At 37.9% G+C, this 22,639-nt stretch overlaps 2 protein-coding genes across 8 annotated transcripts; both read right to left on the minus strand.

The window, feature by feature from the left end:
• Positions 1-1,996: 1,996 nt before the first annotated feature.
• LOC120109354 (lon protease homolog, mitochondrial-like) lies at positions 1,997-15,803 on the minus strand. Of its 4 annotated transcripts, none has more exons than XM_039123110.1 (9): positions 15,347-15,803; positions 13,300-13,430; positions 13,073-13,177; positions 12,799-12,912; positions 7,936-8,103; positions 5,250-5,351; positions 3,845-4,210; positions 3,078-3,596; positions 1,997-2,624 (listed from the first exon to the last, which is right to left on the minus strand). In XM_039123110.1, exons 1-9 carry the CDS (start codon positions 15,393-15,395, stop codon positions 2,439-2,441), a joined length of 1,740 nt encoding a protein of 579 aa, XP_038979038.1. In that variant the 5' UTR covers positions 15,396-15,803; the 3' UTR covers positions 1,997-2,438. The 4 variants fall into 4 exon arrangements, with proteins under 4 accessions (XP_038979038.1, XP_038979042.1, XP_038979041.1 ...); XM_039123114.1 differs by having other exon boundaries at positions 15,259-15,586; XM_039123113.1 differs by lacking the exon at positions 15,347-15,803 and adding an exon at positions 14,610-15,064.
• Positions 15,236-21,069, minus strand: LOC120109353. Of its 4 annotated transcripts, none has more exons than XM_039123106.1 (8): positions 20,088-21,069; positions 19,367-19,552; positions 17,503-17,754; positions 17,204-17,377; positions 16,880-16,986; positions 16,189-16,550; positions 16,046-16,111; positions 15,236-15,942 (listed from the first exon to the last, which is right to left on the minus strand). In XM_039123106.1, exons 1-8 carry the CDS (start codon positions 20,487-20,489, stop codon positions 15,584-15,586), a joined length of 1,908 nt encoding a protein of 635 aa, XP_038979034.1. In that variant the 5' UTR covers positions 20,490-21,069; the 3' UTR covers positions 15,236-15,583. The 4 variants fall into 4 exon arrangements, with proteins under 4 accessions (XP_038979034.1, XP_038979036.1, XP_038979037.1 ...); XM_039123108.1 differs by having other exon boundaries at positions 15,418-15,903; XM_039123109.1 differs by having other exon boundaries at positions 15,418-15,942; positions 20,540-21,068.
• Positions 21,070-22,639: the final 1,570 nt, after the last annotated feature.

Raw genomic sequence — 22,639 nt, forward strand, 5'->3', positions numbered from 1 at the left:
TGGTATCATCTTAATTACATCTATTGAAATATATATTTTTGTGCTCAAGAAATCATAATATTATTCTTGATTTTTATTTTGAAGATAGATGGTAATCGTATTTAAGGAGTTCCTTTAGTTGTGTAAATACCTTAAGGAGTTTCCGATTATGGTTTAAGATACTGAGGATACACTATTCAACACTTGAATAGGATACAATCAACGAAATGAACTTTTTTTTTTAATCTTTAATGAGTGCTTTATGATGATTTGTTTTTTGCCACCCATAAAATATTTGCTTGTTCAAAACATTTGTAAAACATCTAGCACAGCTCAATCCACTCTTTGCTTGTCCTTTTCAATACACTTACTCCCTCATGCCATATTCGGCTTCAAGAAGTGAGGTCAAGAAAAGAAAAAAAAAAAAAAAAAACAGAGGCAGGTCAAGTCCAATGACTTCTTATCCACTTGTTTGGATATGTTGAGCTCTTTATCCCCTTTCTAGTCTTTCCCCTCTGATTAGAGGGATTAAAGGTCTTCCAAAAAAGATAGTGCCATTTGTAGAGGTGATTAGTTTGTTTATCTAGGGCACCAATCAATTGGAGAGTATATGAAAGCAAAGAGCATCTTGCAAGGTGGGGGAAACCTACTCCATGCATTTTTCTCTTCTATTTTTTTTCGCCGGCCATGAGCCACCATTGCCATGTCAGCAATTTGACCACCTCGCAGCTCGCCACGTTGACATATTTATCGAATGCTGACATGTATGGATGACGGAGAGCGTCGATGCCAAGCTGTCATCAGCTCGAACAAGATGCGACTCTCAAATTGGAATAAGAACCGGCATTGTTGCCTGAATGGCTGACCTAACTGGGTCCACGAACAAGCATTTAGTTGATTCGTTAGTTAAAGCATGACAGCAAATCAGCTGATAGTAATGGGTGATGAGTCACAAGATGCCCCCCACAAAGATTTGCTTGACTAAAACTCTCAAAAAGTCTTGCCTCCTATTGATTCCACAAGCTACTGTCTAAAATTAACCTGTCTGACCTCCCAAGGACATGGTCGGTTGGTCACTATGGGAAGTTGGCCCCACAAAAGAATGGAGGTTGGACCCATGTTAGTCACTAGTGGCAGTGGATTGAAGAGGAGAACTAGAAGACACTGGCATTGGAGAGTTTAGAATAAACTGCTATAAAGCTGAAGTCTAAGGAGGGTATGGGTCTGGTCCTACCATCCCTATTCCTGGGCTTTTCCACTGCTAGGAACTGGTGGTATTCTTTTGCTCTGAGGGATTGATTCCATGATGGCATCATGGGATTCTGATTCCCACATGAACTCGAATTGGATATGGCTGAGCCCACAATCCCTTTCCATAGATTTCATCCAATAGAGGCTCCACCACAAGCTCCATTTTTGAAGTAAAGAAGAAATTTCATTAAGAAAAGAGTACTAGTAAGTCTTTAGCGAGATTGGAGAATAATGACTGTGATGGTCCCCATGACCATTATTGAGGCTTTCTGCCAATTTCAATCTGAAGAGCAACTATGGTCCAATAGCCTCTTGTCATGGTGGATCGTTGACCGGCGAAGCCGGCGAGATATCTCATTCATAATCTTTGATAGGTATTTTGCGATATCATCAATCATGCGAGTTGAGGTCAGCATGTGAATCACATTGGGAGAATGGATTGAATTAGGTTTGAAATGACATCATTTGAGGCTAAAAATCACTAGCAGCTGCATTGCATTTTGAGTCATCATCTTGCATATTTCATTTATAAAGAAGTACTAGTAGAACACCCCTTGCTACAATATCATGATTAAATTAGAAGAATCGATGCCAAGATTATCACCAACAATGGATAAAATAGATGAAAGAAGTACCAATTCGTACAAATTTTAGTATCTAAAGAATGAATGCCCTAATTGGAAGGAAATGACTGCTAAAATGCAAATATCGGCAACAATTAAATTTTTTTCCAGCCACATCCATCAAAGGAGAAAAACACAAGGAGTTGAAAGTTGAAACCAATCCAGCAAACATGATCAAATTAATAATCAGCTATCATCATACATTTGAATGAATAAAAAATTTAGGTTTTGAGAGTAGTTTACATTTGAGTATTGATGAAAACAAAAATGCCGAAATAATGTATTTATATCTTGACCACCATCCACCTCCAGAAAAGATCACAAAAAATACAGCCGTGCTATGGTTTTTTTCGCAATGGTTGTAAGACATAATTAATAAACAATCTTCAGGCATCAGTACATGCAAGCATTCAAATCATGGATGCTCTAGGAAGCCCGTTAGGAATTGTCCATGACCTCAATAAAAGGCTAACTCTCTTTGGAATTGGTCCATGGTGGCTGCATCATGAAGAACTACCATGGAATTTCTTGCAGTCGTCAAGAAAACTATAACATGTGAAGACCCAATACAGGTGGATCAGAGACTTAGATTTGTGGCTTAGAGTTGCTTCCAAAAGCCAGCTCAAATATTTGGTTATAATCATCTACGAAGTGAACTTCAAGGCCTTCCTTCACATTGGCAGCAAGCTCATCAAAATCTCTTCTGTTAGCTGATGGGAATATGATAGTCTTCACCTCACTTCTTCTTGCAGCAATTATCTTCTCCTTTACCTGTTTGGTAGGAATGAAACTTTTAAAAACTAACAGAAAAAAACGAAGTCACAGAGCAGTAATAATACTAAATAATGGTGATTTCTGGTGTTATTTTTCAAAATAAGACTTCAGAATGATTTTTATCAAATATAGGAAGTTTGCAAATTTAGTAAAAATGTCAAGCTTTGCAGTTTCCAACTCAAAAATTCAGGCTATGACAAAATGCATATAAACTCCTAGATTCAGGTATTTCTACAATGGATGGTAAATCATATAGCATATAAAGATCAAATGGACAAATATGATGAATTGAAAGACAGAGAGTATGTCGCACATCCCGTGGTTGGAAACCAAAACAAGAATAAGAAACATTAAGTCTTAAAACAATCATGAAAACAAAAAACTATGAACTTTCGATTATTATGGTCGGTCACAATGATGAATAAAGATTATGTCACAGAGATAACATACCCCACCAATTGGGAGAATCCGTCCTGTCAATGTTACTTCACCAGTCATTGCAAGTTCTTTTTTAACATGCTTTTTCATGGCAAGAGACAACATTGAGGTTATCATGGTGCACCCTGCACTTGGTCCATCCTTGGGGGTAGCACCAGCCGGCACATGCAAATGGAGCTTGGAGTCTGCAAAAAATGGATTGTCTGGTTCTTTCTGAAGCAATATTGCTCTGGCTACGGTATGAGCTATTTGCGCACTCTCCTTCATGACGTCTCCGAGCTGACCCGTCAATAGAAGTGCACCTTTCCCTTCTCCTTGCTCCACTAGGGCGGTCTCAACATACAATGTTGAACCACCCATTGCAGTCCAAGCAAGACCCATGACAACTCCTACTGGAGTCTGATCATATATACGTTCGGCATGGAATACTGGTTTGCCCACAAAATCAGCCAGGTTTGAGACATCAACTATGACCTTTTCAATCACATTATCAACTTTCACATCCTTTACATCACTTGTTTTTATATTGACCTGTAAATAGAGAAATCAATCAATTAATACATGACACAATGAATATACGGTGCATAAATATGCATATGTTAACATATATGCATACTACATTAAAGTAATTTCTATCGTCTGACTGATCCTTCCACTAATGTGAAAAAAAAAGTTTACACATAGGACTTGTAAGAAAAATCACTAGTAGGTGTCAATGTTAAACCAATTCTTACACTACAATAAAATGCATGTTTTAGTCACTTAGCTTCTCAGAATACCTTTGAATCAACGGGTTGGTCTGTTGTTGCAATACCGTCTGATGATAAGAGAGTTGGCTGCACTTTGTCAGCCTCCAACTGTTCAACAAGATGCTCATGAGAAGTTGCTTCTGATTCTTCTGTGGCAGTTCCATTAGGCTGTTCATGTAACGAGACTTCAATTGCTTGTTCAGATTCTGTTAAGGTAGTTGTTGTAGCCCTTTCGTGTGAGTTCCCATCCTCCAGTTTCTTCCCCCCTGGACCATCATCTGCAATTTGAGTAGGCTCTTCAGTAGATTTCTCTCTAAGCTGTTTGGCTCCTTGCTGAAGGCTGACTTTTAGAGATTGCTCATTTGTCACCCCTTGACGGACAAGTTGCAGAGCTATCTATATTAAAGCATAAGAATAAAATCGGTCATGAATAGGAAAAATATTCAAGGTTTTCTGAAATCAAAATATTTATTTCATTGATAGGAAAAGATGCAAATTTAAATATCTAATATACATCAATGGTCATAAAAATGCAAATGAAGGGAATGACTGAGAATTCATAGATGATAGTAATAGAAATGCATGTATGCTTATGAAACTAGTGCTTCTGCATATTTAATGGCCAGAAAACATTCAGATTAATCACTGCTAAAAGGGGAGACTTTCACAGAAAAGCTTTTGATTACAGAAATATTGACTTCCAACATCTCTCAAAGGGGTGTAAAGCCTATGACAAAATAAACTTCAATTAAGTACAACTACACCAGAAGATGCATTAATTGAAGCAATAATTTGTAAAGGAAAACATTTGTTTAATAGAAAAACATAAACAATTTGGAAAGCTACAAGTGAAAAACCACCAATTCAAATATCCTGTTAAAATAAAAATTTCAGAAAGCCAAAACTAGCAGGTCAATAATTTAACATTTCTAATTGTTTCTTTAATCCTTCCCATAATTCTCCAACTAGCACATCCGACAAGTATACCTATTTGTGAGATGACCCAAATACCCAAATGTCTTGCATAAGCAATATGCAAACTAGTTACAAAAAATCGAGGCAATTGGGTTTTTCATTGATAGGGACAACCAGCTAGACACTTTGGTCAAAACATCATAACTAGCTTGTTATGTTCATGCACGCATTCAAACCAGAACTAAATCAAAATATCACCTAGTAACAAGCATCTTGTGTTCTCATGATGCATTTCAGATTGTATACGGTGCCGTTTGAAGTTCAAAGTCATTACTAATTTTTCTGAAGAAAGCATACCGATAACATTGTGGCTCGTCATCAGAGGCAACCCAATGCTCAACAGTTATGGTTGGGATTTGCTAGCAAAACAATTACTTTGAAAATAAATAATAAAATTACGAATATTTAGATTTAAAAACTGATACTTCTTTTCTGAAGTTCTAACAACTGTGTCACAAACCTTGCGGTATATCTTCTCAATTTGCTTTTGAAGATTCCGAACACCTGCCTCTCGGCAATAATTTTCTATCAGAGCAAGAAGAGCTGCATCAGTCACTTCAACCTGGATACATTGATCAGAAATGTTAACAGAATATAAACCAATATAGCATAGATCATGTATACATGGTTAAATATGTCTGTAAAACATTCTATCAGTAGCACGAGACACTCAGCCACCACTAATCCATGTTCACTATTACTAAATATATGTTCTAACTGATGATCCAATTACATCAGGTTAATCCTAGAAAAGCACATTCATGCTGAATGATTCAGACACTAATCTTCCTTACAGTGAAGCAATGTTCAGTCGCCTTTCTAATATAATATATAAAGACAAATGGTGAGATAAGGCGACGGCTTGAGCTTTCCACCATGATCTCCAGATGGCAAAAGCTAACGATTTAATATTGAATCACAGTTATAACTTTTAATTTTCGTAAAGGTACTCTAGTTCATGAATAACAATCTTTTGAGTGGCCTGTGAAGTGTGTCATTCGACACAACCAAGTTAGAACATTGGCCATATCAAGTGCTACCAACCAACTGGACCAACTCCTTGTAGCATCTTCTGAAATTAATTTTCCTAAGACCAGGTACCTGCTTAACCCCAAGACAAAAAACTATGAATAGAATAATTTTTGCATGGGAGCTATAGACTACTTTTTATGTTTTTATTCTCGAGTTATTTTTATTAATCAGCTAATGATCCTTAAAAGTTTACGGATTAATAATTTGAAATCCTAAATATGTAGAAAATAATTGGTATTTAAAGAATTTCTCAAGTGAATAATTCCCTTGGACAAGATTTCTACCATAACCAAATCATCTTCTCCCATCTAAATGGGGTCAGCATGTACAAAGCTAAAAATCCACCAAATCAAATACTAAGATGAAAATACAACAGGGCACAAATTCATGTAATCAGGAATTCTACAATATTTTTCAGCTCATGATAATTCAAAGGCACTGATATGCTCGTAGTGTTTATCTGTCTCATATTGTAATTGATCTGTCAAACTGCTATAATTCTCTAACCATGTAGCAGATAACATCTCAGGAGATTTACTAATCTAGAATATTTTATTTAAAAATATATTTCGATAAATCGTGATGAAATCCTGATCCCTAGTATCTATTGCAATGATCAGAATCCATTTATGAGTTGAAAAAAATATTGCTTATGCAGATGATGTGTCTCGAAGAGAGTAAATTATATGACCAGAAACAAAAGAAGAATGAGAATGTTCTCTTTCTTTTAAAGGTTTTCTTCTTTCCCCTCAGAAGGAAGAGAAGGGGGGGGGGGGGGGGGGGGGGGGGGGGGGGGGGGGGGAGGGGGTGTTTGGGGTGGGGGTTAGTGGGAGCTGGAGTGCACCACTCCTAGGCTATGGAATCATTCATTTAGAATCATTGTTATGACTTCAGAACCATTGAAAGCTTGAACAGGTCCATTCAGTAGCTAACAGGTTGGAAAAAGAAAATTGAGTATATCAAATCAAGTAATGCAATGCTATGACAGTAACACAAACATATCAAAACCTTGCAGCATTATCAATAGAATGATAAACTTTCTTTGTTCCATCAAATATTTTGCACCAGCAAAATTGAAAGCCTTGATCCTACCATGAAGAATGTAGCTCTACTCTCTCTGACAATGATCTTCCAATACACAGACACTCACAAACACTTGTCTACAGGAACATGCGATGCATGCCCAGTATAAAAATAATAAAAAAAGAAAGAAATGTGTTGAATGATAATATAAATTCTATTTATCAATTTAAAATAGAAAAAATCAGTAAAATCTAAAATCCAAACAGTCATGAGAAATAAAAACTTTCCTAACTATACCTTCCATATTCTCATGCAATTCTCTTTCTATGCTCTGATGAGAGATATAATGAGATATTTCATATGTGAAACATAAGACCATAAGATCTAGGAAAGAGATGGAGAGGTCAAAGTATCTATCATTTTCTCTTTATTCATGAAAATTAAGTGAAAAGGGTGTTCTAATAGAAAAGGTTTCTTAAGAATAGAGAAGGAGAGATTGGACTGGTGAAGATGATTGGAGGGGGGCAGGGGGAGAGGAGGGGGGCAGGAGGACAGGAGGGCGGAGGGGAGGGGTAGAGAGAGAAGTCCTTGATACGAAAACCGAAATCAGACTGACTAACCATTTTAGAACAAGCATTTTGTTTTTCTAGTCTTTTGACAGCTCTGCTCCTCCTTCATATATGGAGAAGATCGGAACAAGTTCAGTCTCTAATCTTATTTTGACTGTAATGGAATGTGAGATGGAAAACATATTATGATTCTTTGGGAGGATGGGATTTTCATGGAATCAAAGAGGCTGCTTGTTCTCATGAATTACAATATTCTACAATTATAAAAGAATGTTTTTGATGAGATTTGGTTAGAAAATCTAATGGCAAACTTGAAAAAAATAGGCATAACCAAAGGCACAGATTTCTCTTTTTATCATGCACACAAAAAACATATATATAATCTGTTTTGAGTGGGATATTTCTTGACATGATATCAAATACAATATGCCAATTTCAGATAAATTGAAAGAAAACGGACCACTTCCAGCAACTTTTCAGGGGGACATATAGTTAACAATACGAGTGCAGTATTAATCATACTTGTTCAGATTTGATACCACAAGCTTCACGAGTAGTCTTTTCCAAATAGTCCCTTGCAATATGCATCTTTTCATCAGTGATATAACCAGCAAGAGCAATGACCTCCATTCTGTCCAAAAGAGGGTTTGGTATCATCTCAACTACGTTTGCTGTGCAAACAAACAGAACCTAAATTAATAAGCAAAATGGTGTCAGAAGATATTCTAATGGAAGAGTAATTCTGTAAATACATTCACAACTAAACTTAGCTAAGATATCTGAATGCAAATAAAATTGCAACATTAGGACATGGAGAGAAGTGACAGAAGATATTCTGGAAATAACTGAAATGACAATTAGATTTTCATGTATGCATGGGTATGCATGTGTGCACGTGCATGTGCCCGTGATACTCCCATGCCAAATGCAACACACATACACCCTTGTGGAAAGCACGTGATGAGACATTGAAGTTGAAACTCAAATAGATCATCAATAGCATAAGCACTTAAAGTAAGTAAATCAAATGATTTTCGATGTTAATTATGTATCAAATTATCACAACATGGATAGTAAATTAGTAATCAAAGTAGCATTTGGCTTGAGTCTAATGTTAGGGTGAAAAATCTCTAACCAATTGAATTTAGATACCCATGCTTTTAGAGGTGATGAACAAATTGCAATTTAAATTTCTGTTCCTGGATGTTGGCAGTAGGGACAACCATATATGTTATGGCTTAGATGTATCATATACATGCTATACAGTAGATCTTATACAAGTCCACTGCCGGAACACATGGATGATTTTATTCACCAGATGGTAGTTCTATTTGACCCACGGTCAGTCTAGTAAATACTAGTGCGCATTGGCATATGGAATGGATTTCTTTAATATTTTAATACATATTCAATATGTGGTCATTACAAATAATGTGTGCAAAGCGCACACTGTGAGTAAAGATGCTACATGGTAGAGCCAAAGTTCTTACTTGACTGCTGAAAAATAATCAGTAATCTAGATGGTATATCTCATTCTGCATTGCAGTAACATATCTTTTCACACTGGTCCAAGCATCAGCACAATACGACATATATATATATATATAAGCACCATAGGGGTACGAAAGATACTTATTGTCTCACCGACATATAGATCTGTGCCATTTGCAAAAGTTCAAAAGCTTTGAACTTATAAATGCCTTACATGCATAATGTCTATTTCAACTCTCTCTCTCTCTCTCTCTCTTATATTTATGTTTATATTTATATAAACTGATTAGGCTTCTCGCCACAAATTTATGTAGCATAAATTCCATACGAATTGTCAATTATATGTTTCTGCTAGTATAAAATTGTTATTTTAAAAAAAAGAAAAAAAAATCTTTTTTCAGATTCTCTCTTATCCAGATCATGCATCCTACCACAATCTGCCCAACTTGTTCACAACCTTCAAACACCACCATGGCACCTCCTACCAACAGTTGCTGTAAGTCACGGCCATTTACTCCCCTCACTCTCTTTGGCTGCTGTTCCACCCCACCCCCTCCTATCCCCACGAAAGCTCTCCAGCTAAAAGGTGGAGGGAGGTGGTAGGGAAAAAAGGGTTGGTGGGCTGGATGGCATAGTAGGAGTAACTAAAAGGACTTGTAGTCATTGATGGCAGTCATGGGTAGGTGGAGACTTAAAACAGACCTAAAATTTTCGGTGTGAGAAGGAACAGGACATCTTTTACAAGAAATTCAAATCTACCAAACTAATCGGATCTCAAAGTATTTCAAGCATCTACTGACCTATGTGATTGAAAATTTAATTCTATTTTAGAAGATAAAAAAATCAAAGACCTTTCCAAAAAGAATTCCTACTTTCCAAAAAAGAAATCCTACTTGCTATTCTGTTAAATTCCACTGATTCATGTCATTGAATTTTTTTCCCTCCCTTATGACTTTCAAGCTATGGAAGACTACACATTAGATGGTACAGTGGCAATGGCATCTAATATTACCTTGCAGATTGTTTTTGAATATAAAAAAAAAAGCTCTTTTCCCCTTTGTAAGTCCTTTTTCTAGTGTTACACGTCATAGAAACGCTGAAAGAGCATCATTCAGTATAAGCATCCAAATTACCCAGAATAGAAATTGAGGACAGAATTTGTTTAATTATTATAAATATTTGATCATCATATGAGCTAGCTAATGCTCAGATCTTGTGGGGTAGGTTTCAACACTTCAAAGAACTAATAAATGTTCCAGTAAGAAATAACTGCCTGTTGCAAAAAAAAAAAAAAAGTAAAAATTGGACAATGAATGGTATAGATGCGAAGCGTATTTTACCGATCATGGTGCCAAGCTCAACTTTGTGGTCAACAACCCTATTTTAGAAAATTAAAGTCCTTCTAGCAAAGAAGACTCATACCTTTAAAATGGGAGACATCCTTTGTTCCAATAAGTATGACTCTTCTTAAACAGAACTTTTATCTTCAAACAACAATGGGTTTTTCTTTGGCATCCAGTACAGTTCTTATTTCCAAAAAAAAGTTACATTCCTGACCACACAGGTCAAGAACTCGGGATTATCATTTGTGAAATAGTTTTCACATCTATAAAATCACTGCCTGTTTAATAATATACAGATTCCAATTTCACACTGTTCATTATTTAATATCTCTATGTTATTTAAAATTATATATATTCTGATTCAGAATGTGCATCTTTTCTCTCTGAAAGATTTATTAGTACTTCAAATTGCTGAAAGATAACATGTGAGGTCCAAGACATAACAGCCTGTATGACAACCGATTCTATAAGTTGTGTCATCAATTTTTATTTTGAAAGATCTGTATGAATTCTAGATATCATTCCACTAGGCCCAACTCATATGTAAGTTGGTTTCCATACCATACTACTATTTCATGAATTTGATGAAACTAAGCAGACAGGTAGGTGATTTTTTTTTCCTTTTTTTTTTTGGTGTGTGTGTGTGTGTGTGTGTGTGTGTGTGTGTGTGGCGGAGGGGGGGGTCTAGAGCAACTTAAAAATAAAAAGAAAAAAGGGTCTATATTCTGAACCACATAGGTCATGAACACAGAACTATCATCAAGAAGAGCATGGTCCGTTTCTTTCCCAAAGCATCATTCTCTACTATTTTCATATGATAGATATAAGTGATCTTTACAAGAAATCTATTAGGTTATACTGAAATGTGATTACAGAAAAAGCACATGTCAAGCATGCTTTCTGTTTAAATAGAATCAGAACACCCATCTTTGCATTCTCATTTGCTCTATAAACAATGTCAAAATTCAAGAAACAAACTGCTTAGTGAACCTGTAAGCTAGAATTTGCATCCGAACAGAACAAGATAAGCATGACAATTGAAAAGGTGAATGTCAAATATGACAACCAAAAATTTGCACTGATGGAATAAAGTAATGAGCATGTTCATATTTATCTAAATTAAGAAGCTAGGAAAAAAAGCACTCGTGCATGTTCAGATTGGGATTACATGCCGCTATAAAACATCACTTACAAATGTACTATAGCATAATACAATAAAAATCCTATTGCTAATCAGCCTCGATGATACAATTCAAACATTTGGGGGGTATAAAAATGCCAGAAGACACCAATATTTGGATTAGTAATACAACTATACAAGACTATCACCAGAAGAATAACCATGGAATGCCGTACCGGCCCGTACCGGCCGGTACGGGCCGGTACGTACCGGTCCGGTCCTAGACCGGTACCGGAACGGATAAAAAACCGGTATTTCCCGGTTTTTTATCCGAACCGGCCGGTACGGGTGCGTACCGGCCGGTCGGGCCCGTACCGGCCGGTCGGGCCCGTACCGGCCGGTCGGGCCCGTACCGGCCGGTTCGGAGCCCGTACCGGCCGGTTCGGAGCCCGTACCGGCCGGTACGGGCCTCGTACCGGTGCGAACCGGCCGGTTCGCACCGGTACGATTTTTTTTTTTTTTTTAGAACCACAGCGCCGCGCGCTGTGGTTTTTGAAACCACCGGTACCGGCCGGTACGGACCGGACCGGACCGGTACCGTACCGGTCCGGCCGGCCACCGGTACGCCGACCGGTACCGGTACGGCGGACCTTGAGAATAACCAACATATCAGACCGCTATTTTATAACCAACATACAATATTTTGTCCATAATACCTCAAAAACTGGAAATGCATAGACTAAAGAGTGTAAGCCTATATGGAGGCTCCCAAGGAAAAAGGTACAAATCTAAATTTTGAACAATGATCTTTTAGAAGTTCTAGATCCCTTTGTAGCCACATAGGACATTACTCAAACTATCTCCATTTACTAAGATTGGACTGCTGGAAAATCTATGCCCAAAATAACAGTGGTTAAAAAACAGTGCTCATCAGGGAGAGTTTGTTCCGTTATGATTTTCAAAAATTATCTCCATCATATTGCTAGCATCTAGTTAGTTTGCTCTAACCTTTTTACTCTTTTGCACAATAACATGCTTTATAGATATATTAAAGATGGATATATATTGACTAGCTAGTTTAAAAAATAATGCCATCATTTTCATGATATATATCTCTTGTGACTCCCATCCATTTCATTGTCCAATGTGAGCAATTTTATGTAAACATTTATGTGGATCGGACATGGGCCGTAGTGTTCAAGCACATGTTCATGAGATGCATAATTATATTTGTCCCTTCAACCATGTAAGATTTGCCAAAGTCTTGCTTCAAATAAATCACATGCTCATGTAACAAGCTTCTGCACTCCACTCACAGGTATTAGATTGATATGAAATATATAATCAACATACCATCAATACTTGGACCCAATAAACATGAAAATTTAAAATAGTGAAGTCCAAGAATTCTTCACAGCAGCAGTGGCTCACCTTGGATAAGTCAATAGGAACATCAAGAAAATGGTCAAGAAAGTTCGCATTTTGCTCGGGGTCTAGAAGCTCTAACAAAGCACTTGCTGGATCACCAGCATGTCCCTTCCCCAACTATCACATGATAAATCACCAGAAAAGTTGGAAACATCAAATGTCATCACAATTCACAAGATCATGAGGAAGCTTAATCCCGTAAACTCGAACTAGTGCAAAAATTGATGCATCAAAATCATCACTAAATTACAACAGGTTATGTAAAGCATATTAATACCTTGTCAATCTCATCTATGAGAACTAGAGGATTAGCTGTTCCCACATTTTTCAGGCATTGCACCATCTTTCCTGGCATTGCACCAACATAGGTGCGCCTATGACCCTGGATAAAGGTTATAATGATCACAAATGAGTTTCAGATAGGCAAAACCCCACACTGTTTATAAGCTAAAGCATCAATATTGATTCCGAGATGTAGACATCAAAATGACTTAGTCGCTGTACCTTAATTTCAGCTACATCAGCCAAGCCTCCTACAGAAAATCTATAAAACCTTCTATTCAATGCTCGTGCCATTGAACGACCAATGCTGGTTTTACCAACTCCAGGAGGCCCAGAGAGACATATAATTTTGCCTGCAAACAGAAAATAATGATCTTGTTAAGATATGTTGTGTATGAATAGTAGAATTAGAAAACAAACATCAGCCAACTGAATACCATTGATTAGTCCTAATACGTTATCAGTCAAGCACACAAGGCATGTACAGCTAAATTTTATCTCTTAGTGTGTGCCGTAAGATGAATTCTTGCACAGGGCAGAGAAGGGAAAAAAGAACACTAACCACATGCAACCAGGTATAATGTTAAGGACAAAATGTGGACATGTGGTTTGCCTAGATTTGCTTGTTTTCCAATTGAACTGAATTATATTGAACCTTCACTATAGAAGTTAAGTATTTATTCAAGTCACCATTCTCATGGGGATAAAACATGGAAACTTATAAGCCCCAGCATTCTGACATAATAACACATTTTCTTTCAAAAGAAGTGCATAAAACAATTACTTCATGAAACATCAGGACCAATATTAAAAGCCCAGGTGAGAAGATATAGTTGAAAATTGTAATATAAAGGTTAAATCCATATCCATCATCTTGATCAAAAAGTTTTAGCAAGTGTATCCATGACCAAGTATTATCAAAAAATTGATAACCAGGTGTCATCCAGCTTCTGGGGTTTGATGCAGAAACACCAGTCATAGCAAAAACGTTGGGAAAAAAACCACAGCAATCAATTAGGAGATGACAATAATTTAGGAAACAAAAAGGGAAAGAATAAATGTGGTAACCAAAAGAAAGCTAGTACACATAAAGCTGTAAACCAACCTTGCTAGTACACATAAAGCTGTACCCAATCTGAACGATCCGTTGGGTCAAAAATTTTAGTCATGGATCTGACCTAATCCAATCTAATCTTCTGTTGGGTTGGATCTAAGTCCAACATTAAAACCCAAACAAGAAATCGGGTTGGACCAGATTAGGGCCCCCGCCGCCGCCGCGGCCGGGCCAAGAGTGTTTGACACAACTTGGATATCAGATTTGCTATGCTGCACAAACCACTTCAAAGATACAAATTCAAAGATACCGGCCAAGTTCATCATACTGTAATGATGTATTATTCAATTGCCGACCCTTTAAAATATTATAAGTAATGCAAGCATTGTTCCTACTTGTCCGCCCAGAGGTTAAAAAAAGAATGATATTGACATTATAATTTGATAGGCCTAAATGAAAAAATGGAATGAGGAGCTACCCTTCCCACCAAGTACACATTTCGATGAATGGTCTCAGTGAAATCAGATAGAAATAGAGCTTGGAAGTTTTTCAGTTCTGCAAACTTGGGGTACTCATCGCCGTCTTTTGAATCCATTTCGTTCTTACAATATTCATCACACAATCTCCTATTTCCATGCATCTAAACAACCAGTTTCATAGCACTGAGAAGTGAGAACCAAGGCATTTTTCAATGTTTGGGAGACTATGCTTGCTCGCTGCCATGGCTAATCTTCATTCTTCATACAGATCAGTCAAGATAAAGTTTAGTCAGTACTGTGATGTCATTTTAGTGTCAAGAAGGTAAAATCCTTTTATAACAACTGTCTTTCAGATATCGATCAAATTAAAAGCCAATAGCAAAAGCTCATATTCAAAAGCTCAAGCACTCTGCTATAGTTCTATATGATGATGCTTCCAATAGTGAGAACTAAATCATGTCGAACGGCATCATAATTCAAAATAAATACTTTCTTGTCATTCGAAGCAAATATCCAGATCCAGTCCATTCAGCCGAACTCTCTTTCCAAGCAGTCAGTTGATTTGCACACGCGCACACAGAGAGAGAGAGAGAGTATAACCATGCAAGAGAAAACAACCAGGAAATAGAAACGCATCAGTAGAATAACCTGTTTGGTGCTTCTACTGGCACAGTACTAACGGCAGTCTGAATGTTCTGTTGCGACAAAAACAAACGCAGAAGAAATTGAAACAAACCAGGAAACAGTTCAGCAAGTTGATGATGAAGACTACTGGATTCTGCCATGAGAACTCTTTTCTTGGCCAAGCCTAATGAAGGTTTGATGATTAATTGTAGGTGCCATGGGAATTAGTCATAGAATGGATTAACTGCTTGGAGTCCCTTGATTCCAATGGAGACTTTGTGCCATCGGTGTTTTGGTTACCATCATCCAGTTCATTTGAGGATTGCGGTTGTGAATCTGGTGGTGCTTCTTAGTAAATGACTGACCCAATAGATTTTACTGAAGAAAGAAGCCTAGAGTCATCAGCAGCAAATGCATCCAGATCATCTGACTCGCTCATTAAATGCTCCTCGAGTGATTGACCTTGTCTCGGGACATGGAAATTTTCTGTTTCAGCTGTATGAGTTAATAAGGTATTAGCAGGGACTCGCCGAGGAAGAAAATTAGGAGCTGGAGTCGCGCAGGTGTCCCAGGGTAGTTGTTGGATTTGTCGCTCGCTTATGTCATCGACCCTTCTCAAACTTTGAATGTCTTGATTGCAAAGCTGAGTCATTCTGTTCAGGGTAGAATCTGTTGCAGAGTTGCCATTGTTAAGTGCAAAGTTGTCTGCTACATTGAAGAAAGAAAGAAAGGGAAAAAAAATTCTTAGCAAGAGCTCATGGTAGTAGAATATCACATAATGAAATGAAAGACTAATGAAGAAATGATTTACCCAAGTAGGATGTCATTGGATTCAAAGAACTTGCACCTTGATTCATAGTTGGTAGGCACTCCATGACTTGAAAAGGAAAAGAAAGAAACAATTAGCATCCTCATCTCACTAGATTAACTCCGGGTTAAATTAAGACAAATTACCTGAACTTGGCGAATTCATTTGTATAACTCTGGGTGTTGGTGTCAGCAGTGAAAGTGGATGGTTGGCACCAACTGCTGGATCATGAGATTCAAAGGTCCACATGTGAGTAGGAGCACTCCCTTGATTGTCAATATGATTCAGATGAGGTGGACACCAGTTGCTGGATGGTTGATTTGAAATAGGTGGAAATTTTGGTTGGAGCATGCACATATCTTGCATGTCGCTATTAACGGTTTCAAAAAACTGAGAATCATGGCTTGCAAAAACTTTCTGACTCAACGTAAGTAGCCGATGATCAGAATGTAAAAGCCTTTCATAATGTTTCTCCAAAGTTCCTTCTGCAAACTCAAGATAGTGCCTCCTGAAGGAAATAAAAATAAGAAACAAGCTATGAGAATATTACATGAACTTTACTAAAGAAGATATTATTCTGTTTTTGTTTGTTCTTGATAATTTCAGAAGCTCCTATAGATGTAGTTTAACATGGACTAAACATTGAAGGACTGGAGATCTGAATCGAAGGATTTATCTACTTCATCAATAAAAAAATACATTCCTCTCTCTCTCTCTAAAAAAAAAAAGAAGTATATTTCAACAAATATGGAAATATTTGAAGGTGTAAAATCCATTGAAAGGCTTAGCAAAATGACAGAGCTCCAAGAAAGTGATGTAAATGTAATTTTTATGTACCTGCATGTGGTTGCATTCCCACTGGTAAAATCAGAACAAGCTTCCCAATTAGTATGCTTTCTTGGCTGTGGATTTACCTCTTTAAAGAACATGGGCTGCTGCCTTAACTGCACTAGGTACCAAATATCTTAGTTATCAAACCCAAACAAATATTCCAAATTTTGTTATTAAAAGAATGAAATCATTAAGAAACTTCAAAAAACCATCCAAAGCCAAGAATTAGTTCAAAACATGTCTAAGACAATAAAAGTAGTCTATGGAAAAAGAAAAAGTAGCAAAAGTAATCAATAAAATGAGAATATACGTCTAAGGAAAACATCTAACCTCAACTTCCAGAATGTCTGGTTGATCCTGTATGAATCGTGCTCTGGTTGCTGAGATATCGGTCCATTGGATCTCAATCTTTTTTTTCAATCTTTCTTCTTGTATCTCCCAAACAAGTTTTCGCCTAGCATAGTAAAACTTAGCTACAATATCACCTTCATTTCTTGACTTCCTCTAAAATTATGAAACATAGTTTAAAAAAAAATTGTTAGATGCTAAGAAGAAAAACTAATTAGAGCATTTGGTTTTGAGCATTTGCTTTTTCTAAATTGTTCTATCAAGTCAAGACGTAAGATTACCTCCCAACAGCCGATCTTGAGTTTTGTTGCAGGAAAATTTGAAGCCTTCCATTTCATTAATGTGGGTTGGATGTTAAATTCATCATTTCTGGTCTGTTGTTTTTCTATATTAGTACCCGAAGTTGGTCCATTAAGAGGAGTGGTCTTCTTTTGAGATAGCTTCCTATCAATGAGATCCAAGAAAGATGGAGTTATGCGTAAAATCAAACCCAGAGGACCGGGTTCCTCTGTCTTGTCAGTGCATGGACCTATCTGCATAGATTAAAAATAAATAAACCAGTAAGAAAATATCGCCAAATAGAAAAGATAAGATACATTTAGAACTCCATAAAAAATTAGCTTTGTAAAAAATATTAGTTTCTAACAAAAAATAACCATAGGGACATTAGAAGGAAAGCGAACTCGATTTCATGTAGTCAATTGCTTCAGGGTTAATCTAGTTCAAATGCCACTTGCAACTCTTGTAATTCAAGTAATTATCTATTAAAACATCACTATACCTCCTTCGATCTCAAACTGGAACCTGTTAATGTAACCTCACGATAAACTTCAAACCAAACTACCTAAATATGTGCAAACACACTACTAGATTATACCTTTGTTCTCTTTTTTTTCTTTCTTTTTTGAGATGAAGGGAGGATTAGCCACCCAAAATTTTATTTAAAAAGATAATAAAAGGGTCAGCTTTGATAACAGAGTGAAAAAAAAGAACTGAACAGGTTCCAATTCTAACAGATTAATCATTAGAGAGAAGAGATAATAAAACAAGAGATGCAGCAATGAGGTGAATCTGCCAATAAAAGTTGTTGAAGTCTGTCGACGAAGAACAACCAGGATGCTGAAACCAGTCCATAATAAAGCCAACTCTGAAGGTAAATAAAAACATGAGACATCTTTGGGTAATGGAAGCCAGAAATCCACTTCAATGAAAATTTAGTCTTCTGAAAGTGCAGGTGGAAGCTCTTTTACTTTTGTAATTACATAGGGATGACCAATCATTAAATAGATGGAGACATCTTGAAGCTATAGCTACCACATGACCAAGCTATGGCCGCAGTCAACATGACCAAGCTATGGCCGCAGTCAACATAAGAATGATAGACTAAGTAGGCTTAGAGAAATTTCTATGCCTCCAGTCAAGACAAAGAAATTCAAAAGAGTATTGAGGGAGGAGCACACCTAACAAAGAGCAAACTGTCTTCTAAAACGTTGAAAAGGAGTATTGAGAGAACAAATGATCAACAGTTTCAGGCCCATGATTACTATCAATATTGATCTGTTCCACTCTAAATCAACATAACTAAATTGACTTGCTTTAGCCTAACCAAATTTACTTCCTAATCTCTGTCTTGCTAATGTAGGCAATATAACACTTAAAAAAATTTCATATAGAGATCTAAACACAACTTAGGGACAACACACATTCCCTAAATGAATCTAATTTAAATTATTTACCGTTAGCGCATAAAAACCTCATTGATACAAGGACAACTAGGTACTTGCTAGAGCCATGGAAATACCAAAAGATGGAGGTATTAATTATTTTCACATGATTCACAATTCAATGATGGTAATGGATCTTAACCTTGGCTATAATGAGTTATATTTCATTAAATATACATTTTGCAGTTAAAACAAGTATATTATGATGAAAACATTGGTTATTTTCAAAATAAGGATAGAATATCCAGAGTAGCTAGAATATATCTCCTCATTAGCACATCTGAGAAAGTTCTCACCAGTACATTGCCTTTTTAATGCAAGTTATTTTTTGACTTATACCTATTATTGTTATCTTTGGTAAGTTCTTGATGGCCGGATAAAAAAGAACATTTCTTATACAAGTTTAGAAAAAAGAACTGACCTTCTGCCTCTTGGAATTTGAGTCTGGCTCTTTGGGCCTATCTCGAGGTCTATTCTCTTCCTCAACCATGCGAGGACTCTCAATCCCATCAGAAGCAAGCACCTTATCGAGCCAACTATTAAAGCTCCCCTCTTGCTCAGCCCATTCAACACTTCCTTCTAACCCAACAGCTTCATCCATCATCTCCTACAAAATTAATGAATAATATATTTGGGAGCAAAAACGAATAACATCAGACTATATCCACATTCCAACCTACATAAACCAACAAATCCTAAAGTATTCAATCTAATGTAATGAGATTAAAAAAAACGCAGAGAAAAGAAAAACCTTTATATAAAAAAATTATTTTTTTAAGCACTATTGCCAACAGTACCAATGGTAAAATCCATCACAGTTTTCAATCCGATTAAGGTACATCCCATGCATATGAGATGTTTTAAACAAAAAAAACTACAGATTCCAAGCTATCCACCCAAGAGTTTCAACCACAAGAACAATTTAATGAGATGAAATTAGATTATAAAATAAATAAAAGCAGATACAAGAATAACCTAAGCAAATACTGAAGCTACTCCCGATGACAACAATCCAATCTTCGCATCTAAGTTATCTACAACCCAATCCAGGGTCTAACAAAAACAAACATGAAAAGAATATCTGATGAGATGAGATAAGTTTAGAATTGAAACGACAGGAAACGGGGAGAAAAAAAAACAACCTTCTTTAGGTTAATCAACTCGCTCTCCAAAGGATTGTAAACGAAAAGGAAACAAAGGAAGGAGAGAAGAGCCGAAGGGGAGGAAAAGGAGCTCTGTTTCAAAAAATCTGGGGAGGCCGTTTTATGGAAACAGAGTCCTTTCAAGGGAACGAAACGAAGGAAGCGGGAAGGGGGGTAGTTAGTTAGGCTCGTCGAAGCTCCTAGTTGATTCCCATTGGACGGTGCCACGTGGAGAGCGGCGGCGCCGTGCGGATCCGCTGACGAGGCAGACGGATTACATTGAAGCAGTGCAAAAGCGGCGACATCCTCCGACTTCCATGCAACCAGTTGGAAAGGAAGGACGACATCCGCCGACTTCCATGCGACCAGTTGGACAGGTGGCCTAGTTACGAGGTCTCTCATCGTTTACAGTTGGGATTCCTGGGTTTTGATTTAGGGGTTGCAGGACTTACTTATCAGAGCTGGGATTCCTGGCCTACCATAATCAGAGCAAGTCTAGGGGGACTATGCTTCTTTCGGAACCCTGTTGCTCATGTTTGAAAAACAGAGGAGGCAGCCATGGCCGCTGCTGCGGCCTGTCGCCCTGGCGAGCTGGCACTGACGTCCGGCTTGCCGTTGCGACCCACCATGGCTGCCATGGCCGACGCGGGCGGAGGGGAAAAGGGGAGAGAGGGCAACGGCCGCCGCCAGCTTGCAGCGGTGAGGCACCGTGGCCTCTTCTCCTGGTGGCCGAAATGTGGCCACTGGCCAAGCGCGGCCGTGAGTCTCCAACTGGCCGCACCACCATGCCGAAAAAAAGGGAGAGGGCTTCTTCCTGACGGCCATGAAAAAGGACCATCGTTTATCGGCGGTTCTCCCCTTGATCGCCGGAAAAGCGGTGGTCGGCAGGGAGGGGACAAGGAGGCTGGCTGTTGTCCAAAAGATTTCGGTGGCCACCGCCACCGTTTGGGCGAGAAGGGTCGCCGGTTTTGGCCCCTTCTCCTCCTTTCTATCGGGAGGAAGATCAAGTTTTGGATTCGGGTTTCGGATTTCGGATTTCGGGTTTTGGAATCTGACCCGAAATCCGAATCCGGTTACCGAAAAAAAAAAAGCTGCAACCAATACGCAGCCAACCTAACAAACTGAAGAAATTATATTCTAGGGGGCATGCACCACCTACCATAATCAGAGCTGTCTGTTTATATAGTGATGCATCGAGATGAGTACTTGAAGAACGGAGCCCATAGAAACAAGAGGTTAATTATAATTGCTGGCATGCACGACCACTTGGTGCATGCAGTGTAAGGTATAATTTCTCACGAAATTGGCTTGCATATCCAGGTTTGTCCTAAGTTATATTGTTTGTGATTGAAGAACGGAGCCCATAAAAACAAGAGATTGTGATTGCATCAAGATGGGTGCTTGAAGAATCGAGCCCATAGAAACGAAAAGTTGTGATTGCTGACGTGCATGACCACTTGGTGTGCATGATTTTTCAAAAAATTGGCTTGCATATCCAAGTTTGACCCTAGTTATATTACTTATGATTGTGATTTATGCTAACTTGTATCTTAATTTTATCTAGATTTTTTTTGAAAAATGTAGATATGCTAAATCTTTATTTGGCATTAAGGCTGCAAATGGGTCGGGTCGACCCGAGACCCGACCCGACCCGAATTTTAGGACCCGTGGGTCCGGGTCGATCCTAAAATTGGATCCGAATCATTTTTTGGGTCAGTTCTAGGTTTATCGAACGGATCCGATCCGACTCGAATGGATCCGAAGAGAAAGGGGGGGGGGGGAAGCAAAAGAGAGTTTTTTTTTTGTGTGGGTCATAGCACTATTCGTCCATCAGGATTCTCTCTCGATCTATTACACTGTTGATACCTTTGGTGTCTCGGTAGCTTGTTTTTTTTTTTCTTCTGTTTTTTGGCTTCTGTTTTTTTTAACTTTTGCAGGGAGGAAGTGAGGGAACACTGAACTGAATATGGGTCATGTGCCAGTTTTCTGCGATGGAATTGGATTTTGGAAGAAGGTCCGGGATTTTTTTTGTCCTCGTGAGAGGGGAGCAGGGAGACACCAAGTTCCGTCCAATCAGTCATACGGACAAAATATAGTGTGATATGAAATTTGGCTTGCAGACCGACTTAGTTAGTAGTCATGGTTCATCTGTTCTGACTGGAGGTCAATCGCAAGTCTTTCAAAGTCATGGGTCACCCAGCACCTCATGATATGACCAAATTAGATTTGCCCAAATTCTTTCCTAAAAGTAAAAAAATTGAATCCGATTTGAATCCGAATCGATCCAACTCGGATCCGATCCGACCCGGTCTTCAACCAGGTCGGATCTGGATCCAAAATTAGGACCCAAATAAAAAATCGGATCGGATTGGGGTCATCCAGGATCCGACTCGATGCGACCTATTTGCACCACTATTTGGCATGTTTTATGTACGGATGTATAAGTTTTTTTTCTTTTTGTTCAACTTCAGGTTCACACGATGCATTATAAGTTCTTTGTTATTTGTTAGATAGGGGTATTGATTTGACGCTTGAAAACGTACCTCCACATT

This window comes from Phoenix dactylifera, unplaced genomic scaffold, assembly GCF_009389715.1.
Source record: "Phoenix dactylifera cultivar Barhee BC4 unplaced genomic scaffold, palm_55x_up_171113_PBpolish2nd_filt_p 002076F, whole genome shotgun sequence".
Lineage (NCBI taxonomy): Eukaryota > Viridiplantae > Streptophyta > Magnoliopsida > Arecales > Arecaceae > Phoenix > Phoenix dactylifera.